This window comes from Thalassophryne amazonica, chromosome 13, assembly GCF_902500255.1.
Source record: "Thalassophryne amazonica chromosome 13, fThaAma1.1, whole genome shotgun sequence".
Lineage (NCBI taxonomy): Eukaryota > Metazoa > Chordata > Actinopteri > Batrachoidiformes > Batrachoididae > Thalassophryne > Thalassophryne amazonica.
The window spans coordinates 73479302-73499967 of NC_047115.1; the positions used below are offsets into that span (position 1 = coordinate 73479302).

General features: G+C 42.5%; 1 protein-coding gene across 3 annotated transcripts in view; it reads left to right on the forward strand.

Moving 5' to 3' along the window:
- The window catches only part of zgc:110045 (uncharacterized protein LOC664755 homolog), a 105582-nt gene that overhangs the window by 56023 nt on the left and 28893 nt on the right, over positions 1-20666 (forward strand). For all 3 annotated transcript variants that reach the window (XM_034185047.1, XM_034185048.1, XM_034185049.1), the window contains one exon: positions 18982-19071. In XM_034185047.1, coding sequence (XP_034040938.1) covers positions 18982-19071 — 90 coding nt within the window. The remainder of the gene's footprint in view (positions 1-18981; positions 19072-20666) is intronic.

Genomic DNA, 20666 nt, shown 5'->3' on the forward strand with positions numbered 1-20666 from the left:
TGATTGTGCCATTGATTTGGTTCCAGGCAGTGAGTTTCCGTCCAGTAGGCTGTACAACCTCTCACGGCCGGAACGCGAATCCATGGAGACCTACATCCGGGACTCATTAGCTGCCGGGTTGATCCGGAATTCCACCTCACCGATGGGCGCAGGTTTCTTTTTTGTGGGTAAAAAGGATGGCGGGCTTCGTCCATGCATTGATTATAGGGGGTTGAACGAGATCACGGTTCGCAATCGATACCCGTTGCCCTTGTTAGATTCGGTGTTCACCCCCCTGCATGGAGCCAAGATGTTCACCAAGCTGGATCTTAGGAATGCGTATCATTTGGTTCGGATTCGGAAGGGAGACGAATGGAAGACGGCATTCAACACCCCCTTAGGTCATTTTGAGTACCTGGTCATGCCGTTCGGTCTCACTAATGCTCCCGCGACCTTCCAAGCGTTGGTAAACGATGTCTTGCGGGACTTCCTGCACCGGTTTGTCTTCGTATATCTAGACGATATACTCATCTTTTCCCCGGATCCTGAGACTCATGTCCGGCATGTCCGTCAGGTCCTGCAGCGGTTGTTGGAGAACCGTCTGTTTGTGAAGGGCGAGAAGTGTGAGTTCCACCGCACTTCTTTGTCCTTCCTGGGGTTTATCATCTCCTCTAACTCCGTCGCCCCGGATCCGGCCAAGGTTGCGGGGGTGAGAGATTGGCCCCAACCCACTAGCCGTAGGAAGCTGCAACAGTTCCTCGGCTTTGCGAATTTCTACAGGAGGTTCATTAAGGGCTACAGTCAGGTAGTTAGCCCCCTGACAGCCCTGACCTCTCCAAAAGTTCCCTTCACCTGGTCGGACCGGTGCGAGGCCGCGTTCAAGGAGTTGAAACGGCGCTTCTCGTCTGCACCAGTTCTGGTGCAGCCCGATCCTAGCCGCCAGTTAGTGGTTGAAGTGGATGCCTCGGACTCAGGGATAGGAGCGGTGCTCTCCCAGAGCGGGAAGACCGATAAGGTCCTTCACCCGTGTGCCTATTTTTCCCGCAGGTTGACCCCCGCTGAACGGAACTATGACGTCGGCAATCGGGAACTCCTTGCTGTGAAAGAGGCCCTCGAAGAGTGGAGACATCTGTTGGAGGGAACAGCCGTGCCATTCACGGTTTTCACTGACCATCGGAACCTGGAGTACATCAGGACCGCTAAGCGTCTGAACCCCAGGCAAGCCCGCTGGTCATTGTTCTTTGGCCGTTTTGACTTCCGGATTACCTACCGCCCCGGGACCAAGAACCAGCGATCGGATGCATTGTCCCGGGTGCACGAAGAGGAGGTCAGAACGGAACCGTCGGATCCCCCGGATCCCATCATCCCGGAGTCCGCTATCGTGGCCGCCCTCACCTGGGACGTGGAGAAGACCGTCCGGGAGGCCCTGACCCGTGTCCCGGACCCCGGAAACGGACCAAAGAACAAACTATACGTCCCACCAGAGGCCAGGGCCGCAGTCCTAGACTTCTGTCACGGTTCTAAGCTCTCCTGTCACCCAGGGGTGCGAAGGACCGTGGCAGTCGTCCGGCAACGCTTCTGGTGGGCATCCCTGGAGACCGACGTCCGGGACTACGTCCAGGCTTGTACCACCTGCGCCAGGGGCAAGGCCAATCACCAGAAGACCTCAGGGCAGCTACAGCCACTGCCCGTGCCTCATCGCCCCTGGTCCCACATCGGCCTGGACTTCGTCACGGGTCTCCCGCCGTCCCAGGGAAACACCGTCGTCTTCACGATAGTGGACCGGTTCTCCAAGGCGGCCCACTTCGTGGCCCTCCCGAAGCTTCCGACGGCCCAGGAGACAGCGGACCTCCTGGTCCACCACGTCGTCCGTCTGCATGGTATACCATCAGACATCGTCTCCGATCGCGGTCCCCAGTTCACCTCACATGTCTGGAGGAGCTTCTGCCGGGAACTGGGGGCCACGGTCAGCCTCTCGTCTGGGTATCATCCCCAGACCAACGGGCAAGCAGAGCGGGCGAACCAGGACTTGGAGCAGACTCTACGCTGTGTGACAGCCGCGCACCCGACGGCCTGGAGTACCCACCTGGCCTGGATCGAGTACGCTCACAACAGCCAAGTGTCATCTGCCACCGGCCTCTCCCCGTTTGAGGTGTGCTTGGGGTATCAGCCCCCCTTGTTTCCGGTGGTCGAGGGAGAGGTCGGTGTGCCCTCGGTCCAGGCCCACCTACGGAAGTGCCGTCGGGTGTGGCGTACCGCCCGCTCTGCCTTGTTGAAGGCCCGGACGAGGGCGAAGACACATGCAGACCGGCGGCGGGCCCCGGCTCCCGCATATCGTCCTGGGCAGGAGGTGTGGTTATCCACCAAGGACATTCCCCTTCAAGTGGACTCCCCCAAGCTCCAGGACCGATACATCGGCCCCTTCACGATCCTCAAGATCATCAATCCCGCCGCAGTGAGGCTTCGGTTGCCGGCCTCGCTGCGGATTCACCCAGTATTCCACGTCTCCCGGATAAAGCCCCATCACACCTCACCCCTCTGCACCCCGGGTCCGGCACCACCTCCTGCCCGGATCATCGACGGGGAACCGGCATGGACCGTGCGTCGGCTCCTCGATGTCCGTCGAATGGGCCGGGGTCTTCAGTACCTGGTGGACTGGGAGGGGTACGGCCCCGAGGAACGCTCCTGGGTGAGGAGGAGCTTCATCCTGGACCCGGCCCTCCTGGCCGACTTTTACCGTCGCCATCCGGGGAAGCCCGGTCGTGCGCCAGGAGGCGCCCGTTGAGGGGGGGGTCCTGTTATGTGTGGGCCGCTGAAGAGGAGGTACTGCTGGCCCACCACCACCAGAGGGCGTCGCCACCTGGTGAGAGCAGCCAAGGTGACAGCTGTCACCCATTATGGGACACAGCTGTTTCAACTCAGCACCAGGGTATATCAGGAGGACGGCGTCTCCACCTCAGTGCCGAGATATCGTCTACGACTGAGGTAGTAATCTCCGCATGCACATTTAGTGTAAACTGACTAATCATTTGTAAAGCCTTTTCAGGAGTGTTGACTACTAGGAGCTTATTGCTTGGATAAGTACTCACCTTCCTGTTGTACATTGACAAGAGGTGGAGGCGGCTTCTCCCCTCTCCATTATCGGGTGCTCGCATCCCACCTGTGTGTGTGCTCTCTCCTGCCAGCAGTACCGGATCCGACGAGCGGAGGCAGTGGCCACCTGGGAATTCGGGACTTGGCGGTTCCAGCATCTCCAGGGTTCGGTGGCAGAGGAGATCTGGGTGGTTCCGGTTCTACTGAGACGGGCGTCTCCTACCTTCGAGCCTGCCCACACGACACCAGCGGATTCGGCCCCAAATTGTGATTGTTGTAATTATTGTGCTTGTTTCACAATAGTAAAACTTGTTATTTATCTTCCTCTATTGTCCGTTCATTGCGCCCCTGTTGTGGGTCCGTGTTCCTACACTTCCACAACAGTTTACGTTCATGCCTGTATGGATATAGATTGTGGATTACTTGTTTACGTTCATGCTGTATGCATATAGCTCCTGGATTACTTGTTTACGTTTGTGCCTATATTGATATAGATTGTGGATTACTTTTTACATTCATGCCATATGGATAGAGATTGTGGGTTACTTGTTTAACTTTGTGCTTGTATGGATATAGATTGTGGATTACTTCTTTACGTTCCTGCCTGTATGGATATAGATTGTTGATGACTTGTTTACGTTCGTGCCTGTATGGATATTGATTGTGGATTACGTCTTTACGTTCGTGCCCGTATGGATATAGATTGTGGATTACTTTTTTACATTCCTGCCTGTATGGATATAGATTGTGGATTACTTCTTTACGTTCCTGCCTGTATGGATATAGTTTCTGGGTTACTTTTTTACCTTTGTGCTTGTATGAATATAGATTGTGAATTACTTGTTTACGTCTGTGCCTATATGGATATAGATTGTGGATTACTTTTTACATTCATGCCATATGGATAGAGATTGTGGGTTACTTGTTTAACTTTGTGCCTGTATGGATATAGATTATGGATTACCTGTTTCCGTTCGTGCCTGTATAGATATAGTTTCTGGGTTACTTTTTTACCTTTGTGCTTGTATGGATATAGATTGTGGATTATTTTTTACATTCATGCCATATGGATAGAGATTGTGGGTTACTTCTTTACGTTTGTGCCTATATGGATATAGATTATCAATCAATCAATCAACTTTTTTCTTGTATAGCGCCAAATCACAACAAACAGTTGCCCCAAGGCGCTCCACATTGCAAGGCAAGGCCATACAATAATTATGAAACACAGTCTACGTCTAAAGCAACATAACCAAGGGATGGTCCAGGGTCACCCGATCCAGCCCTAACTATAAGCCTTAGCGAAAAGGAAAGTTTTAAGCCTAATCTTAAAAGTAGAGAGGGTATCTGTCTCCCTGATCTGAATTGGGAGCTGGTTCCACAGGAGAGGAGCCTGAAAGCTGAAGGCTCTGCCTCCCATTCTACTCTTACAAACCCTAGGAACTACAAGTAAGCCCGCAGTCTGAGAGCGAAGCGCTCTAATGGGGTAATATGGTACTATGAGGTCCCTAAGATAAGATGGGACCTGATTATTCAAAACCTTATAAGTAAGAAGAAGAATTTTAAATTCTATTCTAGCATTAACAGGAAGCCAATGAAGGGAGGCCAACACGGGTGAGATATGCTCTCTCCTGCTAGTCCCCGTCAGTACTCTAGCTGCAGCATTCTGAACCAACTGAAGGCTTTTTAGGGAACTTTTAGGACAACCTGATAATAACGAATTACAATAGTCCAGCCTAGAGGAAACAAATGCATGAATTAGTTTTCAGCATCACTCTGAGACAAGACCTTTCTGATTTTAGAGATATTGCGTAAATGCAAAAAGGCAGTCCTACATATTTGTTTAATATGCGCTTTGAATGACATATCCTGATCAAAAATAACTCCAAGATTTCTCACAGTATTACTAGAGATCAGGGAAATGCCATCCAGAGTAACGATCTGGTTAGACACCATGCTTCTAAGATTTGTGGGGCCAAGTACAATAACTTCAGTTTTATCTGAGTTTAAAAGCAGGAAATTAGAGGTCATCCATGTCTTTATGTCTGTAAGACAATCCTGCAGTTTAGCTAATTGGTGCGTATCCTCTGGCTTCATGGATAGATAAAGCTGGGTATCATCTGCGTAACAATGAAAATTTAAGCAATACCGTCTAATAATACTGCCCAAGGGAAGCATGTATAAAGTGAATAAAATTGGTCCTAGCACAGAACCTTGTGGAACTCCATAATTAACTTTAGTCTGTGAAGAAGATTCCCCATTTACATGAACAAACTGTAATCTATTAGACAAATATGATTCAAACCACCGCAGCGCAATGCCTTTAATACCTATGACATGCTCTAATCTCTGTAATAAAATTTTATGGTCAACAGTATCAAAAGCAGCACTGAGGTCCAACAGAACAAGCACAGAGATAAGTCCACTGTCCGAAGCCATAAGAAGATCATTTGTAACCTTCACTAATGCTGTTTCTGTACTATGATGAATTCTAAAACCTGACTGAAACTCTTCAAATAGACCATTCCTCTGCAGGTGATCAGTTAGCTGTTTTACAACTACCCTCTCAAGAATCTTTGAGAGAAAAGGAAGGTTGGAGATTGGCCTATAATTAGCTAAGATAGCTGGGTCAAGTGATGGCTTTTTAAGTAATGGTTTAATTACTGCCACCTTAAAGGCCTGTGGTACATAACCAACTAACAAAGATAGATTGATCATATTTAAGATTGAAGCATTAAATAATGGTAGGACTTCCTTGAGCAGCCTGGCAGGAATGGGGTCTAATAAGCATGTTGATGGTTTGGATGAAGTAACTAATGAAAATAACTCAGACAGAACAATCGGAGAGAAAGAGTCTAACCAAATACCGGCATCACTGAAAGCAGCCAAAGATAACGATACATCTTTGGGATGGTTATGAGTAATTTTTTCTCTAATAGTCAAAATTTTGTTAGCAAAGAAAGTCATGAAGTCATTACTAGTTAAAGTTAATGGAATACTCAGCTCAATAGAGCTCTGACTCTTTGTCAGCCTGGCTACAGTGCTGAAAAGAAACCTGGGGTTGTTCTTATTTTCTTCAATTAGTGATGAGTAGAAAGATGTCCTAACTTCACGAAGGGCTTTCTTATAGAGCAACAAACTCTTTTTCCAGGCTAAGTGAAGATCTTCTAAATTAGTGAGACGCCATTTCCTCTCCAACTTACGGGTTATCTGCTTTAAGCTACGAGTTTGTGAGTTATACCACGGAGTCAGACACTTCTGATTTAAAGCTCTCTTTTTCAGAGGAGCTACAGCATCCAAAGTTGTCTTCAATGAGGATGTAAAACTATTGACAAGATACTCTAACTCCCTTACAGAGTTTAGGTAGCTACTCTGCTCTGTGTTGGTATATGACATTAGAGAACATAAAGAAGGAATCATATCCTTAAACCTAGTTACAGCGCTTTCTGAAAGACTTCTAGTGTAATGAAACTTATTCCCCACTGCAGGGTAGTCCATCAGGGTAAATGTAAATGTTATTAAAAATGATCAGACAAAAGGGAGTTTTCAGGGAATACTGTTAAGTCTTCTATTTCCATACCATAAGTCAGAACAAGATCTAAAATATGATTAAAGTGGTGGGTGGACTCATTTACTTTTTGAGCAAAGCCGATAGAGTCTAATAATAGATTAAATGCAGTGTTGAGGCTGTCATTCTCAGCATCTGTGTGGATGTTAAAATCGCCCACTATAATTATCTTATCTGAGCTAAGCACTAAGTCAGACAAAAGGTCTGAAAATTCACAGAGAAACTCACAGTAACGACCAGGTGGACGATAGATAATAACAAATAAAACTGGTTTTTGGGACTTCCAATTTGGATGGACAAGACTAAGAGACAAGCTTTCAAATGAATTAAAGCTCTGTCTAGGTTTTTGATTAATTAATAAGCTGGAATGGAAGATTGCTGCTAATCCTCCGCCCCGGCCCGTGCTACGAGCATTCTGACAGTTAGTGTGACTCGGGGGTGTTGACTCATTTAAACTAACATATTCATCCTGCTGTAACCAAGTTTCTGTTAGGCAGAATAAATCAATACGTTGATCAATTATTATATCATTTACCAACAGGGACTTAGAAGAAAGAGACCTAATGTTTAATAGACCACATTTAACTGTTTTAGTCTGTGGTGCAATTGAAGGTGCTATATTATTTTTTCTTTTTGAATTTTTATGCTTAAATAGATTTTTGCTAGTTATTGGTGGTCTGGGAGCAGGCACCGTCTCTACGGGGATGGGGTAATAGGGGGATGGCAGGGGGAGAGAAGCTGCAGAGAGGTGTATAAGACCACAGCTCTGCCTCCTGGTCCCAACGCTAGACAGTCACAGTTTGGAGGATCCCAAAAAATTGGCCAGACTTCTAGAAATGAGAGCTGCTCCCTCTAAAGTGGGATGGATGCCGTCTCTCCTAACAAGACCAGGTTTTCCCCAGAAGCTTTGCCAATTATCAATGAAGCCCACCTCATTTTTTGGACACCACTCAGACAGCCAGCAATTCAAGGAGAACATGCGGCTAAACATGTCACTCCCGGTCTGATTGGGGAGGGGCCCAGAGAAAACAACAGAGTCCGACATTGTTTTTGCAAAGTTACACACCGATTCAATGTTAATTTTAGTGACCTCCGATTGGCGTAACCGAGTGTCATTACTGCCGACGTGAATTACAATCTTACCAAATTTACGCTTAGCCTTAGCCAGCAATTTCAAATGTCCTTCGATGTCGCCTGCTCTGGCCCCCGGAAGACAATTGACAATGGTTGCTGGTGTCGCTAACTTCACATTTCTCAAAACAGAGTCGCCAATAACCAGAGTTTGATCCTTGGCGAGTGTATCGTCGAGTGGGGAAAAATGGTTAGAGATGTGAACGGGTTGACGGTGTACACGGGGCTTCTGTTTAGGGCTACGCTTCCTCCTCACAGTCACCCAGTCAGCCTGCCTTCCCGACTGCACGGGGTCTGCCAGGGGGGAACTAACGGCGGCTAAGCTACCTTGGTCCGCACCGACTACAGGGGCCTGGCTAGCTGTAGAATTTTCCACGGTGCGGAGCCGAGCCTCCAATTCGCCCAGCCTGGCCTCCAAAGCTACGAATAAGCTGCACTTATTACATGTACCGTTACTGCTAAAAGAGGCCGAGGAATAACTAAACATTTCACACCCAGAGCAGAAAAGTACGGGAGAGACAGGAGAAGCCGCCATGCTAAAACGGCTAAGAGCTAGTAGCTACGCTAAGCTAGCGGATTCCCAAACAGGGAATCCGACACTAGACAGGCTGTGGAGCAGCACAGGTAACGCACGACAACAGTGCTAAAATAAAATAAAAATCCACTAGACAGGCTGTGGAGCAGCACAGGTAACGCACAACAACAGTGCTAAAAAATAAAATAAAATAAAAATAAAAATCCACTGGACAGGCTGTGGAGCAGCACAGGCAACGCACGACAACAGTGCTAAAACAAAATAAAAATCCACTAGACAGGCTGTGGAGCAGCACAGGTAACGCACGACAACAGTGCTAAAACAAAATAGAAATCCAATTATGGGTTACTTGTTTATGTTCGTGCCTTTATGGATATAGATTCGGGTTTACTTGTTTACCTTTGTGCTTGTATGGATATAGATTGTGTATTACGTCTTTACGTTCCTGGCTGTATGGATATAGATTGTGAATTACTTGTTTACGTTTGTGCTGTATGCATATAGCTCCTGGATTATTTGTTTACGTTCGTGCCTGTATGGATATAGATTGTGGATTACTTTTTACATTCATGCCATATGGATAGAGATTGTGGGTTACTTGTTTAACTTTGTGCTTGTATGGATATAGATTGTGGATTACTTTTTTACATTCCTGCCTGTATGGCTATAGATTGTTGATGACTTGTTTACATTCGTGCCTGTATAGATATAGATTGTGGATTACTTCTTTACATTCCTGCCCGTATGGATACAGATTGTGGATTACTTTTTTACATTCCTGCCTGTATGGATATAGATTGTTGATGACTTGTTGACGTTCGTGCCTGTATGGATATAGATTGTGGGTTACTTATATGCTTTTGTGCTTGTATGGATATAGATTGTGGATTACTTCTTTACATTCCTGCCTGTATGGATATAGATTGTGGATTACCTGTTTACGTTCGTGCCTGTATAGATATAGATTCTGGTTTACTTTTTTACCTTTGTGCTTGTATGGATAGAGATTGTGGGTTGCTTCTTTACGTTTGTGCCTATATGGATATAGATTGTGGGTTACTTGTTTATGTTCGTTCCTGTATGGATATAGATTGAGGGTTACTTGTTTATGTTTGTGCCTTTATGGATATAGATTCGGGTTTACTTTTTTACCTTTGTGCTTGTATGGATATAGATTGTGGATTACTTCTTTACGTTCCTGCCTGTATGGATATAGATTGTGAATTACTTGTTTACGTTTGTGCCTGTATGGATATAGGTTGTGGGTTACTTGTTTACGTTCATGCCATATGGATATAGATTGTGGATTACTTCTTTACGTTCGTGCCTGTATGGATATAGATTGTGGATTACTTCTTTACATTCCTGTCTGTATGGATATAGATTGTAGATTACTTGTTTACGTTCGTGCCTGTATGGATACAGATTGTGGGTTACTTCTTTACGTTTGTGCCTATATGGATATAGATTGTGGGTTACTTGTTTATGTTCCTGCCTGTATGGATATAGATTGTAAATTACTTGTTTACGTTCGTGCCTGTATGGATATATATTCTGGATAACTTGTTTATGTTTGTCCCTGTATGGATATAGGTTGTGGGTTACTTGTTTACCTTTGTGCTTGTATGGTTATAGATTGTGGATTACTTTTTTACATTCCTGCCTGTATGGATATAGATTGTCGATGACTTGTTTACGTTCGTGCCTGTATGGATATAGATTGAGGGTTACTTGTTTATGTTCGTGCCTTTATGGATATAGATTCGGGTTTACTTGTTTACCTTTGTGCTTGTATGGATATAGATTGTGGATTACTTCTTTATGTTCCTGCCTGTATCGATATAGATTGTGAATTACTTGTTTATGTTTGTGCCTGTATGGATATAGGTTGTGGGTTACTTCTTTACGTTCGTGCCTGTATGAATACAGATTGTGGATTACTTCTTTACATTCCTGCAGTATGGATATAGATTGTTTATAACTTGTTTACGTTCGTGCTGTATGCATATAGCTCCTGGGTTACTTGTTTACGTTTGTGCCTGTATGAATACAGATTGTGGATTACTTCTTTACATTCCTGCCCGTATGGATATAGATTGTGGATAACTTGTTTACGTTTGTGCTTGTATGGATATAGATTGTGGATTACTTCTTTACGTTCCTGCCTGTATAGATATAGATTGTAAATTACTTGTTTACGTTCGTGCCTGTATGGATATAGAGTCTGGGTTACTTTTTACCTTTGTGCTTGTATGGATATAGATTGTGGATTACTTCTTTACGTTCCTGCCTGTATGGATATAGATTGTGGATTACTTGTTTACGTTCATGCCATATGGATATAGATTGTGGATTACTTCTTTACGTTCGTGCCTGTATGAATACAGATTGTGGATTACTTCTTTACATTCCTGCCTGTATGGATATAGATTGTGGGTTACATGTTTACATTCGTGCCTGTATGGATATATATTATGGATAACTTGTTTATGTTTGTCCCTGTATGGATAGAGGTTGTGGGTTACTTGTTTACCTTTGTGCTTGTATGGTTATAGATTGTGGATTACTTTTTTACATTCCTGCCTGTATGGATATAGATTGTTGATGACTTGTTTACGTTCGTGCCTGTATGGATATAGATTGTGGGTTACTTGTTTACCTTTGTGCTTGTATGGATATAGATTGTGGATTACTTCTTTACATTTGTGCCTGTATGGATATAGATTGTGGATTACTTGTTTACATTCCTGCCTGTATGGATATAGATTGTGGATTACTTTTTACATTCATGCCTGTGTGGCTATAGATTGTGGATTACTTGTTTATGTTCGTGCCTGTATGGATATAGATTCGGGGTTACTTGTTTACGTTTTTGCTTGTATGGATATAGATTGTGGATTACTTGTTTACATTCCTGCCTTTATGGATATAGATTGTTGATTACTTGTTTACGTTGGTGCCTGTATGGATATAGATTGTGGATTACTTGTTTACGTTCCTGTCTGTATGGATATAGATTGTGGATTACTTTTTACATTCATGCCTGTGTGGCTATAGATTGTGGATTACTTGTTTATGTTCGTGCCTGTATGGATATAGATTCGGGGTTACTTGTTTACCTTTTGCTTGTATGGATATAGATTGTGGATTACTTGTTTACGTTCCTGCCTGCATGTATATAGATTGTGGATTACTTGTTTACGTTCGTGCCTGTATGGATATAGATTGTGGATTACTTCTTTACATTCATGCCTGTATGGATATAGATTGTGGATTACTTTTTACATTCATGCCTGTATGGATATAGATTTGGGGTTACTTGTTTACCTTTTTGCTTGTATGCATATAGATTGTGCATTACTTCTTTACGTTCCTGCCTGTATGGATATAGATTGTGAATTACTTGTTTACGTTTGTGCCTGTATGGGTATAGGTTGTGTATTACTTGTTTACGTTCATGCCTGTATGGATATAGATTGTGGATTACTTGTTTACGTTCATGCCTGTATGGATATAGATTGTCGATTACTTGTTTACCTTTGTGCTTGTGTGGATATAGATTGTGGATTACTTGTTTACGTTCCTGCCTTTATGGATATAGATTGTGGATTACTTGTTTACGTTCGTGCCTGTATAGATATAGTTTCTGGGTTACTTTTTACATTCATGCCTGTATGGATATAGATTTGGGGTTACTTGTTTACCTTTTTGCTTGTATGCATATAGATTGTGCATTACTTCTTTACGTTCCTGCCTGTATGGATATAGATTGTGAATTACTTGTTTACGTTTGTGCCTGTATGGGTATAGGTTGTGTATTACTTGTTTACGTTCATGCCTGTATGGATATAGATTGTGGATTACTTGTTTACGTTCGTGCCTGTATGGATATAGATTGTGGGTTACTTGTTTACCTTTGTGCTTGTATAGATATAGATTGTGGATTACTTTTTAACGTTCCTGCCTGTATGGATATAGGTTGTGGGTTACTTGTTTACCTTTGTGCTTGTATTGATATAGGGGTGATTTTTAGACTACGGGCACTTATTATGTCCTTTGATCATATTGTATGAAAAACAGAAAAAAGGGGAGATTTCACACTTTTATAGTTATCTTTACAATGAAAGTGTGTTAAGAGATTTGTTCTAGTAGTCTATGGTGACTTTTTCACCTTTTTTCAGCATCATTATATGCAAATATTGCCGTTTTGTGCTTGTCCCACACCCAGACTTTTGATCTTCAATGATAAAAATGAATGGTAAAGAAACGTTTTTTCTAATGTTTTAAAATATCTCTGAATAAAATATCAGTAAAATAATCAAAACATAATTGGGGTATTCAATGTCATACAACTGTTGTGATTTTTTTAAACAAAATGTAGTTGTCCCACACTATTGCCGTAATTTTCACCACAACACTGTAATGTCCCTTTAAACAATTTGTATGAAAGATTGTTTGGGTAGTTTCTATGGAGATAAACAGTGACATCAGAGCACATGTATATAGCGCCAAATCACAACAAACAGTTGCCCCAAGGCGCTTTATATTGTAAGGCAATGGTGTGGTGGAAATTACATTTACAAGGTCAATAGTGCCCGTAGTTAAAGAATCACCCATAGATTGTGTATTACTTGTTTACGTTCATGCCTGTATGGATATAGATTGTGGATTACTTGTTTACATTCGTGCTTGTATGGATATAGATTCCGGGTTACTTTTTTACCTTTGTGTTTGTATGGATATAAATTGTGGATTACTTTTTACATTCATGCCTGTATGGATATAGATTGTTGATTACTTCTTTATGTTCGTGCCTATATGGATATAGATTGTGGATTACGTCTTTACATTTGTGCCTGTATGGATATAGATTGTGGATTACTTGTTTACGTTCATGCCTGTATGGATATAGATTGTGTGTTACTTGTTTATGTTCATGCCTGTATGGATATAGATTGTGGGTTACTTGTTTGCTTTCATGCCTGTATGGATATAGATTGTGGATTGCTTCTTTACGTTTGTGCTTGTATGGATATAGATTGTGTGTTACTTGTTTACGTTCATGCCTGTATGGATATAGATTGTGGATTGCTTCTTTACGTTTGTGCTTGTATGGATATAGATTGTGGATTACTTCTTTACGTTCGTGCCTCGATAGATGGATTCTGAGTTACTTGATTGCTTTCTTCTACATAATGAGGTGGGACCTTTTTACACTGTATCTCAAAACATTTTGAATTTGTCTCCATGAAAGTTCATAGAATGAGAAAACCTCATAAAAAGAAAAAATCTGGAATAAGCACGCACAGGGTTTAACTCTTGGTATTTGACTGACCATTAAATGCAAAAATAGAAAAATAATGCTTGCACACCAGATGCTAATTGTGCTCCCAAATTTATTTCCACCACATGTGAAATTAACATTTCATTTTCCTGGCTGTCCTCAAACAGAATGAGCAAACCAATGAAATAATAAAGAACTCCTAAAATGTTAACCCTAACCCTGTCATTTTCCATATTTCCAGCAGTTCCTGAAAACTAAAACACTGATTGCGATGAAAGATATACTGCACATAGTCACTGACTAAAAGAAGTATTTCATTTTGATCTGTGCATGATAGCAGTTTTTCCAAGGCATTGGAACACATTCATTGTTAAAAATAAAATGTTGGCAAAACTACACACTTCGTCATGGTACTGCAATAGATTGTTGCTTTCTTTTGAGTTCCTTGAGTCTTTGTTCTTCTATTTGGTCAGGTAGGTTACTTACATTTTCATTTACAGACAAATTTGAAAGTCACTTATCGTAACTACACTCACTCAGTCATCTTCAACCGCTTACACCAATTGAGGGTCGTGGGGGGCTGGAGGCTATCCCAGCAGTCATAGAGCGTGAGGTGGGGTACAGCCTGGACAGGATGATAGTCTGTCGCAGGGTCACATATAGACAAACAAACACATTCACACACACACACACACCTACGGTCAATTCCAATCCACCTAACCTGCATGTCTTTGGATGTGGGAGGAAGCCGGAGCACCCGGAGGGAACCCACACAACCACAGAAGAACATGCAAACTCCACACAGAAAGGCCACAGGCGGGAATCGAACCCATGACCTTCATGCTGTGAGGCAACAGTGCTAACCACTAAGCCACTGTGCTGTCCTTATCGTAACTAAGAATTCTATATTTTCAAAATTTTTGAGGAAATTCATAAAACTCTTAAATGTATGTTCGGATTATTAACTCAACATATTGCATTCATGTTATTAATATTTTAACTTGTAGCTCAGAGTGTGACAGTACCAATTTTCAACTCACTTTACACATTATGACCAACTAACAGAAAAAAAACACTGGAAATAAGATCTGCCTCCAGTGGCTCAGGGTCACCACAGCAGATCCCCCGAAGATCCACTTAGGGATTTGGCACACGTGTCACGCCAGAGAGCGACACGGAGAACTACGCTCACAGCGTTTACTTCTGAGATCTGTCAGGATGAAGTGTGCTCAGAGAAACTCAGCTGTAACTTGAATAGCAGAAGGGAACTGTTGCCTGAATGCATGAAATCACAAGGAAGCCACGTGTCCAAGTGCAGAACACGAAGAAGCACAACAATCTTAACTACTGCTGCCCAAATGAATAAATAATCATCATTGACAGACAGACAGATCGCTAGAAGAAATGAGCTTTTGTTTGTCAGTTTCTTTTACTTTCAAAGCCTGGGACTGGGGCCCATCAGGGCCACCACTGCTTGTCTTACAGTGAAATAAAACAACACCATGTTTAGTCGCATTGTATCTGCCTAAAACCTTTGAAAATTGTGAAAACGCACTTACTAGCTAATAATAAATAAATAGAGAGATGTGTGACCACATTTTCTTTTAGCTCATCAAACTGTGATTTAGGTTGTAATCTTTATTAACAATAATTTTATTATTGAGTAACTGATGGCAGCTGTTTTTGTGTCGTTATGTATATATACAGACAAAGAAATGGTTTTATTCAGGATTGTGGCTTCATATTTGATCTTTTCTTGATGGAAACAGAGGCAATAAAAACACTTTCGATTTTTCTTGGATTAACTAATGTTTAGACATTTCATTTCATTCTTAACTTTATCAAATGATACTGTATTTGTTGTCTTTCAGAAGCCTGATTCTGTTTTTTCTCTCTGTTTGAGGTGCCGCTCCATCCAGAGATAGGAGTGGTGACTATCTCTGCAACCCTCCTGTCCTGCGCACTGGCAAAATTTCCTGTATATTCTTTTTGTAAATTGTTTTTTCAATTGTGTTGGTAGCATGACCCAAGCAGAAGGTCACGTCTTTGACTCTGGTCTGCTTGAGGTTTCTTCCTCAAATCATCAGAGGGAGGTTTTCCTTACCACTGTTGTGTGTGTGCTTGCTCTAGGGGTTGGGAAGGTTAGACCTTATTTGTGTGAAGCACCTTGAGGCAACTTTGTTGTGATTTGGCACTATATAAATTAAATGAAATTAAATTATAATCTGAATTGATTTTCTATCTGTACACTTTTCTATCAAGGTTGCCTTAGATGTCTGCACAGTGCTGCAGATTTGGACAGGGGTGATGTTAATACAACCCCGATTCCAATGAAATGGGGATGTTGTGGAAAATGTAAATAAAAACAGAATACAATGATTTGCAAATCCTCTTCAACCTATATTCAGTTGAATGCACCAAAAAGACAAGATATTTAATGTTCAAACTGATAAACTTTATTGTTTTTTGTGCAAATTTTTGCTCATTTTGAAATGGATGCCTGCAACACATTTAAAAAAAAGCTGGGACAGTGGTATGTTTACCACTGTGTTACATCACCTTTCCTTCTAACAACACTCAATAAGTGTTTGGGAACTGAGGACACTAATTGTTGAAGCTTTGGAGGTGGAATTCTTTCCCATTCTTGCTTGATGTACAACTTCAGTTGTTCAACAGTCTCCGTTGTCATATTTTGCACTTCATAATGCGCCGCACATTTTCAGTGGGTGACAGGTCTAGACTGCAGGCAGGCCAGTCTAGTACCGGCACTCTGTTACTACGAAGCCACGCTGTTGTAACACATGCAGAATGTGGCTTGGCATCGTTTTGCTGAAATAAGCAGGGACGTCCCTGAAAAAGACATTGCTTGGATGTCAGCATGTGTTGTTCCAAAACCTGGATGTACCTTTCAGAATTGTTGGTGCCATCACAGATGTGTAAGTTGCCCATGCCATGGACACTAACACACCCCCATACCATCACAGATGCTGGCTTTTGAACTTTGCGCTGGTAACAAACTGGATGGTGTTTTTTCTCTTTTGTCCAGAGGACACAATGTTCATGATTTCCAAAAACAATTTGAAATGTGGACTCATCAGACCACAGCACACTTTTCCACTTTGCGTCTGTCCATTTCAAATGAGCTCAGGCTCAGAGAAGGTGGCAACGTTTCTGGATGTTGTTGATGTATGGCTTTCACTTTGCATGGTAGAGTTTTAACTTGTACTTCTAGATGTAGCAACGAACTGTGTTAACTGACAATGGTTTTCTGAAGTGTTCCTGAGCCCACGTAGTAAGATCCTTTCCACAATGATGTCGGTTTTTAATGCAATGCCGCCTGAGGGATCAAAGGTCACGGGCATTCAGTGTTGGTTTTCGGCCTTGCTGCATACATGTAGAAAGTTCTCCAGATTCTCTGAATCTTTTGATTATATTATGGACTGTAGATGATGGAATGGAAGACATTGCTTGGATGGCAGCATGTGTTGCTCTGAAACCTGGATGTTCCTTTCAGCATTGATGGTGCCATCACAGGTGCTGGCTTTTGAACTTTGTGCTGGTAACAATCTGGATGGTCTTTTACCTCATTTGTCCAGAGGACACAACGTCCACGATTACCAAAAACAATTTGAAATGCAGACTCATCAGACCACAGCACACTTTTCCACTTTGCATCTGTCCATTTCAAATGAGCTCGGGCCCAGAGAAGGCGGCGGCATTTCTGGATGTTGTTGATGTATGGCTTTCGCTTTGCATGGTAGAGTTTTAACTTGCACTTGTAGATGTTGTGTCAAACTGTGTTAACTGACAATGGTTTTCCGAAATGTTCCTGAGCCCATGCAGTAAGATCCTTTACACAATGATGTTGGTTTTTAATGCAGTGCCGCCTGAGGATCAAAGGTCACAGGCATTTAATGTTGGTTTTCGGCCTTGCTGCTTACGTTTAGAAAGTTCTCCAGATTCTCTGAATCTTCTGATTATATTATGGACTGAAAATGATGGAATCCCTAAATTCCTTGCAATTGAACGTTGAGAAACATTGTTCTTAAACTGTTGGACTATTTTTTCATGCAGTTGTTCACACAGTGGTGATCCTCACCCCATCTTTGCTAGTGAATGGCTGAGCCTTTTGGGGATGCTCCTTTTATACACTCACCTGTTTCCAATTAGGTATTCTTTGAGCATTCATCAACTTTCCCAGTCTTTTGTTGCCCCGTCCCAACTTTTTTGAAATGTGTTGCAGGCATCCATTTCAAAATGAGCAAATATTTGAACAAAAACAACAAAGTTTATCAGTTTGAACATTAAATATCTTGTCTTTTTGGTGTATTCAATTGAATATAGGTTGAAGAGGATTTGCAAATCATTGTATTCTGTTTTTATTTACATTTTACACAACATCCCAACTTCGTTGGAATTGGGGTTGTATACAAATAATGAATGTTTATGAGTTCAATGGTACGAATATTTCATGAGGTGAAAGATGGAACGTACCATGCCTCGTTGCGTGGTACATTCCAGCTTTCACCTCATTAAATATTCGTACCATTGAAAGAATGGAAAAACATTCATTATATTTTATATGGTGAAAATAGATCCTTGTCATGTGGTATTTTATTACTTTATAAACAACAGAAAAGGGACTTACATTATAGTGTGCATCACTGGTGCTTAACAGTCCAACATGAACTTAATTAAAAAGGAGTCCAAAATTGTTCTCGGTAGCCCGTCATGCCGTCCACTGACTTTGTGTACAGACTGCTGCCTACTTTCCTCACTCCAGGGAAAAATCACATCAGAAATTTGTCCAGCTTTTCATGCTAACTAACAGCTCTTCATGCCTCCAGACGGCTTACGGCATGGTGGATTTGTTTTTCCTTTTGTGTGTGTTTGTTAGAAAAATCAGTAGCGTCAGTTAGCTCCTTCAAATCATCATCTGCCAACAAAACAAACTCTTCCATGTTTAGCTAAACTCTGCCCCCTGTAGTGTGAGCTCAAGCAGTGGTTGTGGCGTGTAATAGCACGTTTCATATAGTACCAAAATTGCACACTAAAAAGAATTATTGCATGGGCAATAAAACACAACGGCAAATGGTATGAATAATCCATGTCACGTGGCATACAAGCCACCAATCAAATGACAAGGATCCACTCAGCCGTTATATAATGATGTTTATGGATTGCACGAAAGTGGTTCGTGAATCCAAAAGCTGAATTCAATTGTTCAGCCTGGACATGGGTGCTCTTCTAGTATGAATCCATAAGTTGCATGGGTTGGGTTTCTTTAGTTGCATGCAACTTTCATGATATGTAATGTTGATTAAAAGTAGTTTTGCACATGAATATAATAAGTATTTTTTCCACCATTTTACTTTGCATGATTGCCTGCAGTCCCCACCAAAAGGAGCCACTATTCCTTACCGTGCTAAGGTGATACCTGCAGCAGCCCAGGCTATGTTAGCGCAACAGCATTCTGCACCGGTATGTAGTCATCCAGCTGTATTTGTCAAATACTTGCAGTGTTTTGTTTGTAAGTATGCAGGTGTGTAGGAATCACCCTGTATATCTTCCACATAATTCCTCATAAATCTTTTGGTGGATTTTATTGAAACTTCACACAATGGTAGCATACAATATGAAAATGTGCATGAAGGGAAATTGTTTTGGTCCAATATCTCTAATGGCTTCTGCAGGTGAACCATTAGAGGTTAAAGAAACAAAAACTTCTTATTTTCAATTTTGTAATCAAGTTTAAAATTACCTAAAACTGGGGATATCATTAGGTGGTGGGAAGAACACTTTGAGGATCTCCTCAACCCCACTGACATGCCTTCCTAGAGGAGGCAGAGATGGAAGACTTTGGCAGATCTGGTGCCATCTCCAAAGTGGAAGTCACTCTGAGATGCTGAAGTCTCTGAATATTTGGTTGTCATACTCCTACACAATGTTGCATGGAATTCAGGGACAGTACCTCTGGATTGGCAAACTGGATTAGTGGTCCCCATCTTTAAAAAAGGGGCCTGTAGATTATGTTCCATTTATAGAGGAATCATGCTTCTCAGCCTCCCCAGGGAACTCTCTGCAAGGGGATGAGCGAGGACACTCAGACTATTAGTTGAACTTCAGATTCAGGAGGAGCAATGCGGGTTTTGTCCTGGTTGTGTAACGGTGGACCAGTTTTTACTCTTGAATGGATATTGGAAGGGTCTTGGGAGTACGACCAACCAGTCTACATGTGTTTTGTGGATTTGGAAGAAGCGTACGACCAACTCCCAGAGGTGCTCTGTTGAAGGGTGCTGTGGGAGTCCTTGAACCACTGCAATGTGAGATCTGGTCTGTATGACCAGAGTACAACCTGTGTCTGCATTCTCTCCATCACATCAGACCTATTCGCTTGTCACCAATCCTGTTCTTAATTTTCATGGAAAGTGCAGTCTGTGGCAGGAGGTGCCCAGTTTGGTGACCTCAGAAATACATAATCTGCTCTTTGCAGATGATGTGGTTCTGTTGGCTTCATCAGCCTGTCTCCTGTTATGCACACTGGTCATCTTTGATGCCAAAGGGGAAGCAACTGGGATGAGGATCAGCACCTCCAAATCTGAGACCATGGTCCTCTGTCAGAAAAGGGTTGATACTTGCCTTTGGGTCAGGGAAGAGTTACTGCCCTAAATGGAAGAGTTAAAGTATGTCTGGATCCTGTTCATTTTCCACGTAAAATGTGGTGTGAGATTCACAGATGGATTGGGGCTGCAGCTGAGGTCCTGGGAACACTATACCAGACTGCCACAGTGAAGAAAAACTGAGCTCACCTATGGCTATGAACTGTGTGTAATGACCTAAAGAACAAGGTTGTGAATACAAGTGGCAGATATGAGATTCTTGCATTTCCTCAAGTCCCCGTAGCAATCATCATGGGCTGGGAGAGGTGGAATGGGCAGCTAATGCAAACTCTGCTGACATTGCCCCCATACCAGAATCTTGCTTGCAACTGGCTGTTCCTCTCATCACTGCAAATGCTTAGCTAGCTGCCTGACATGCTTAGCTGCGATTCATGCAAATGTAGCTCTAAGGGCTGC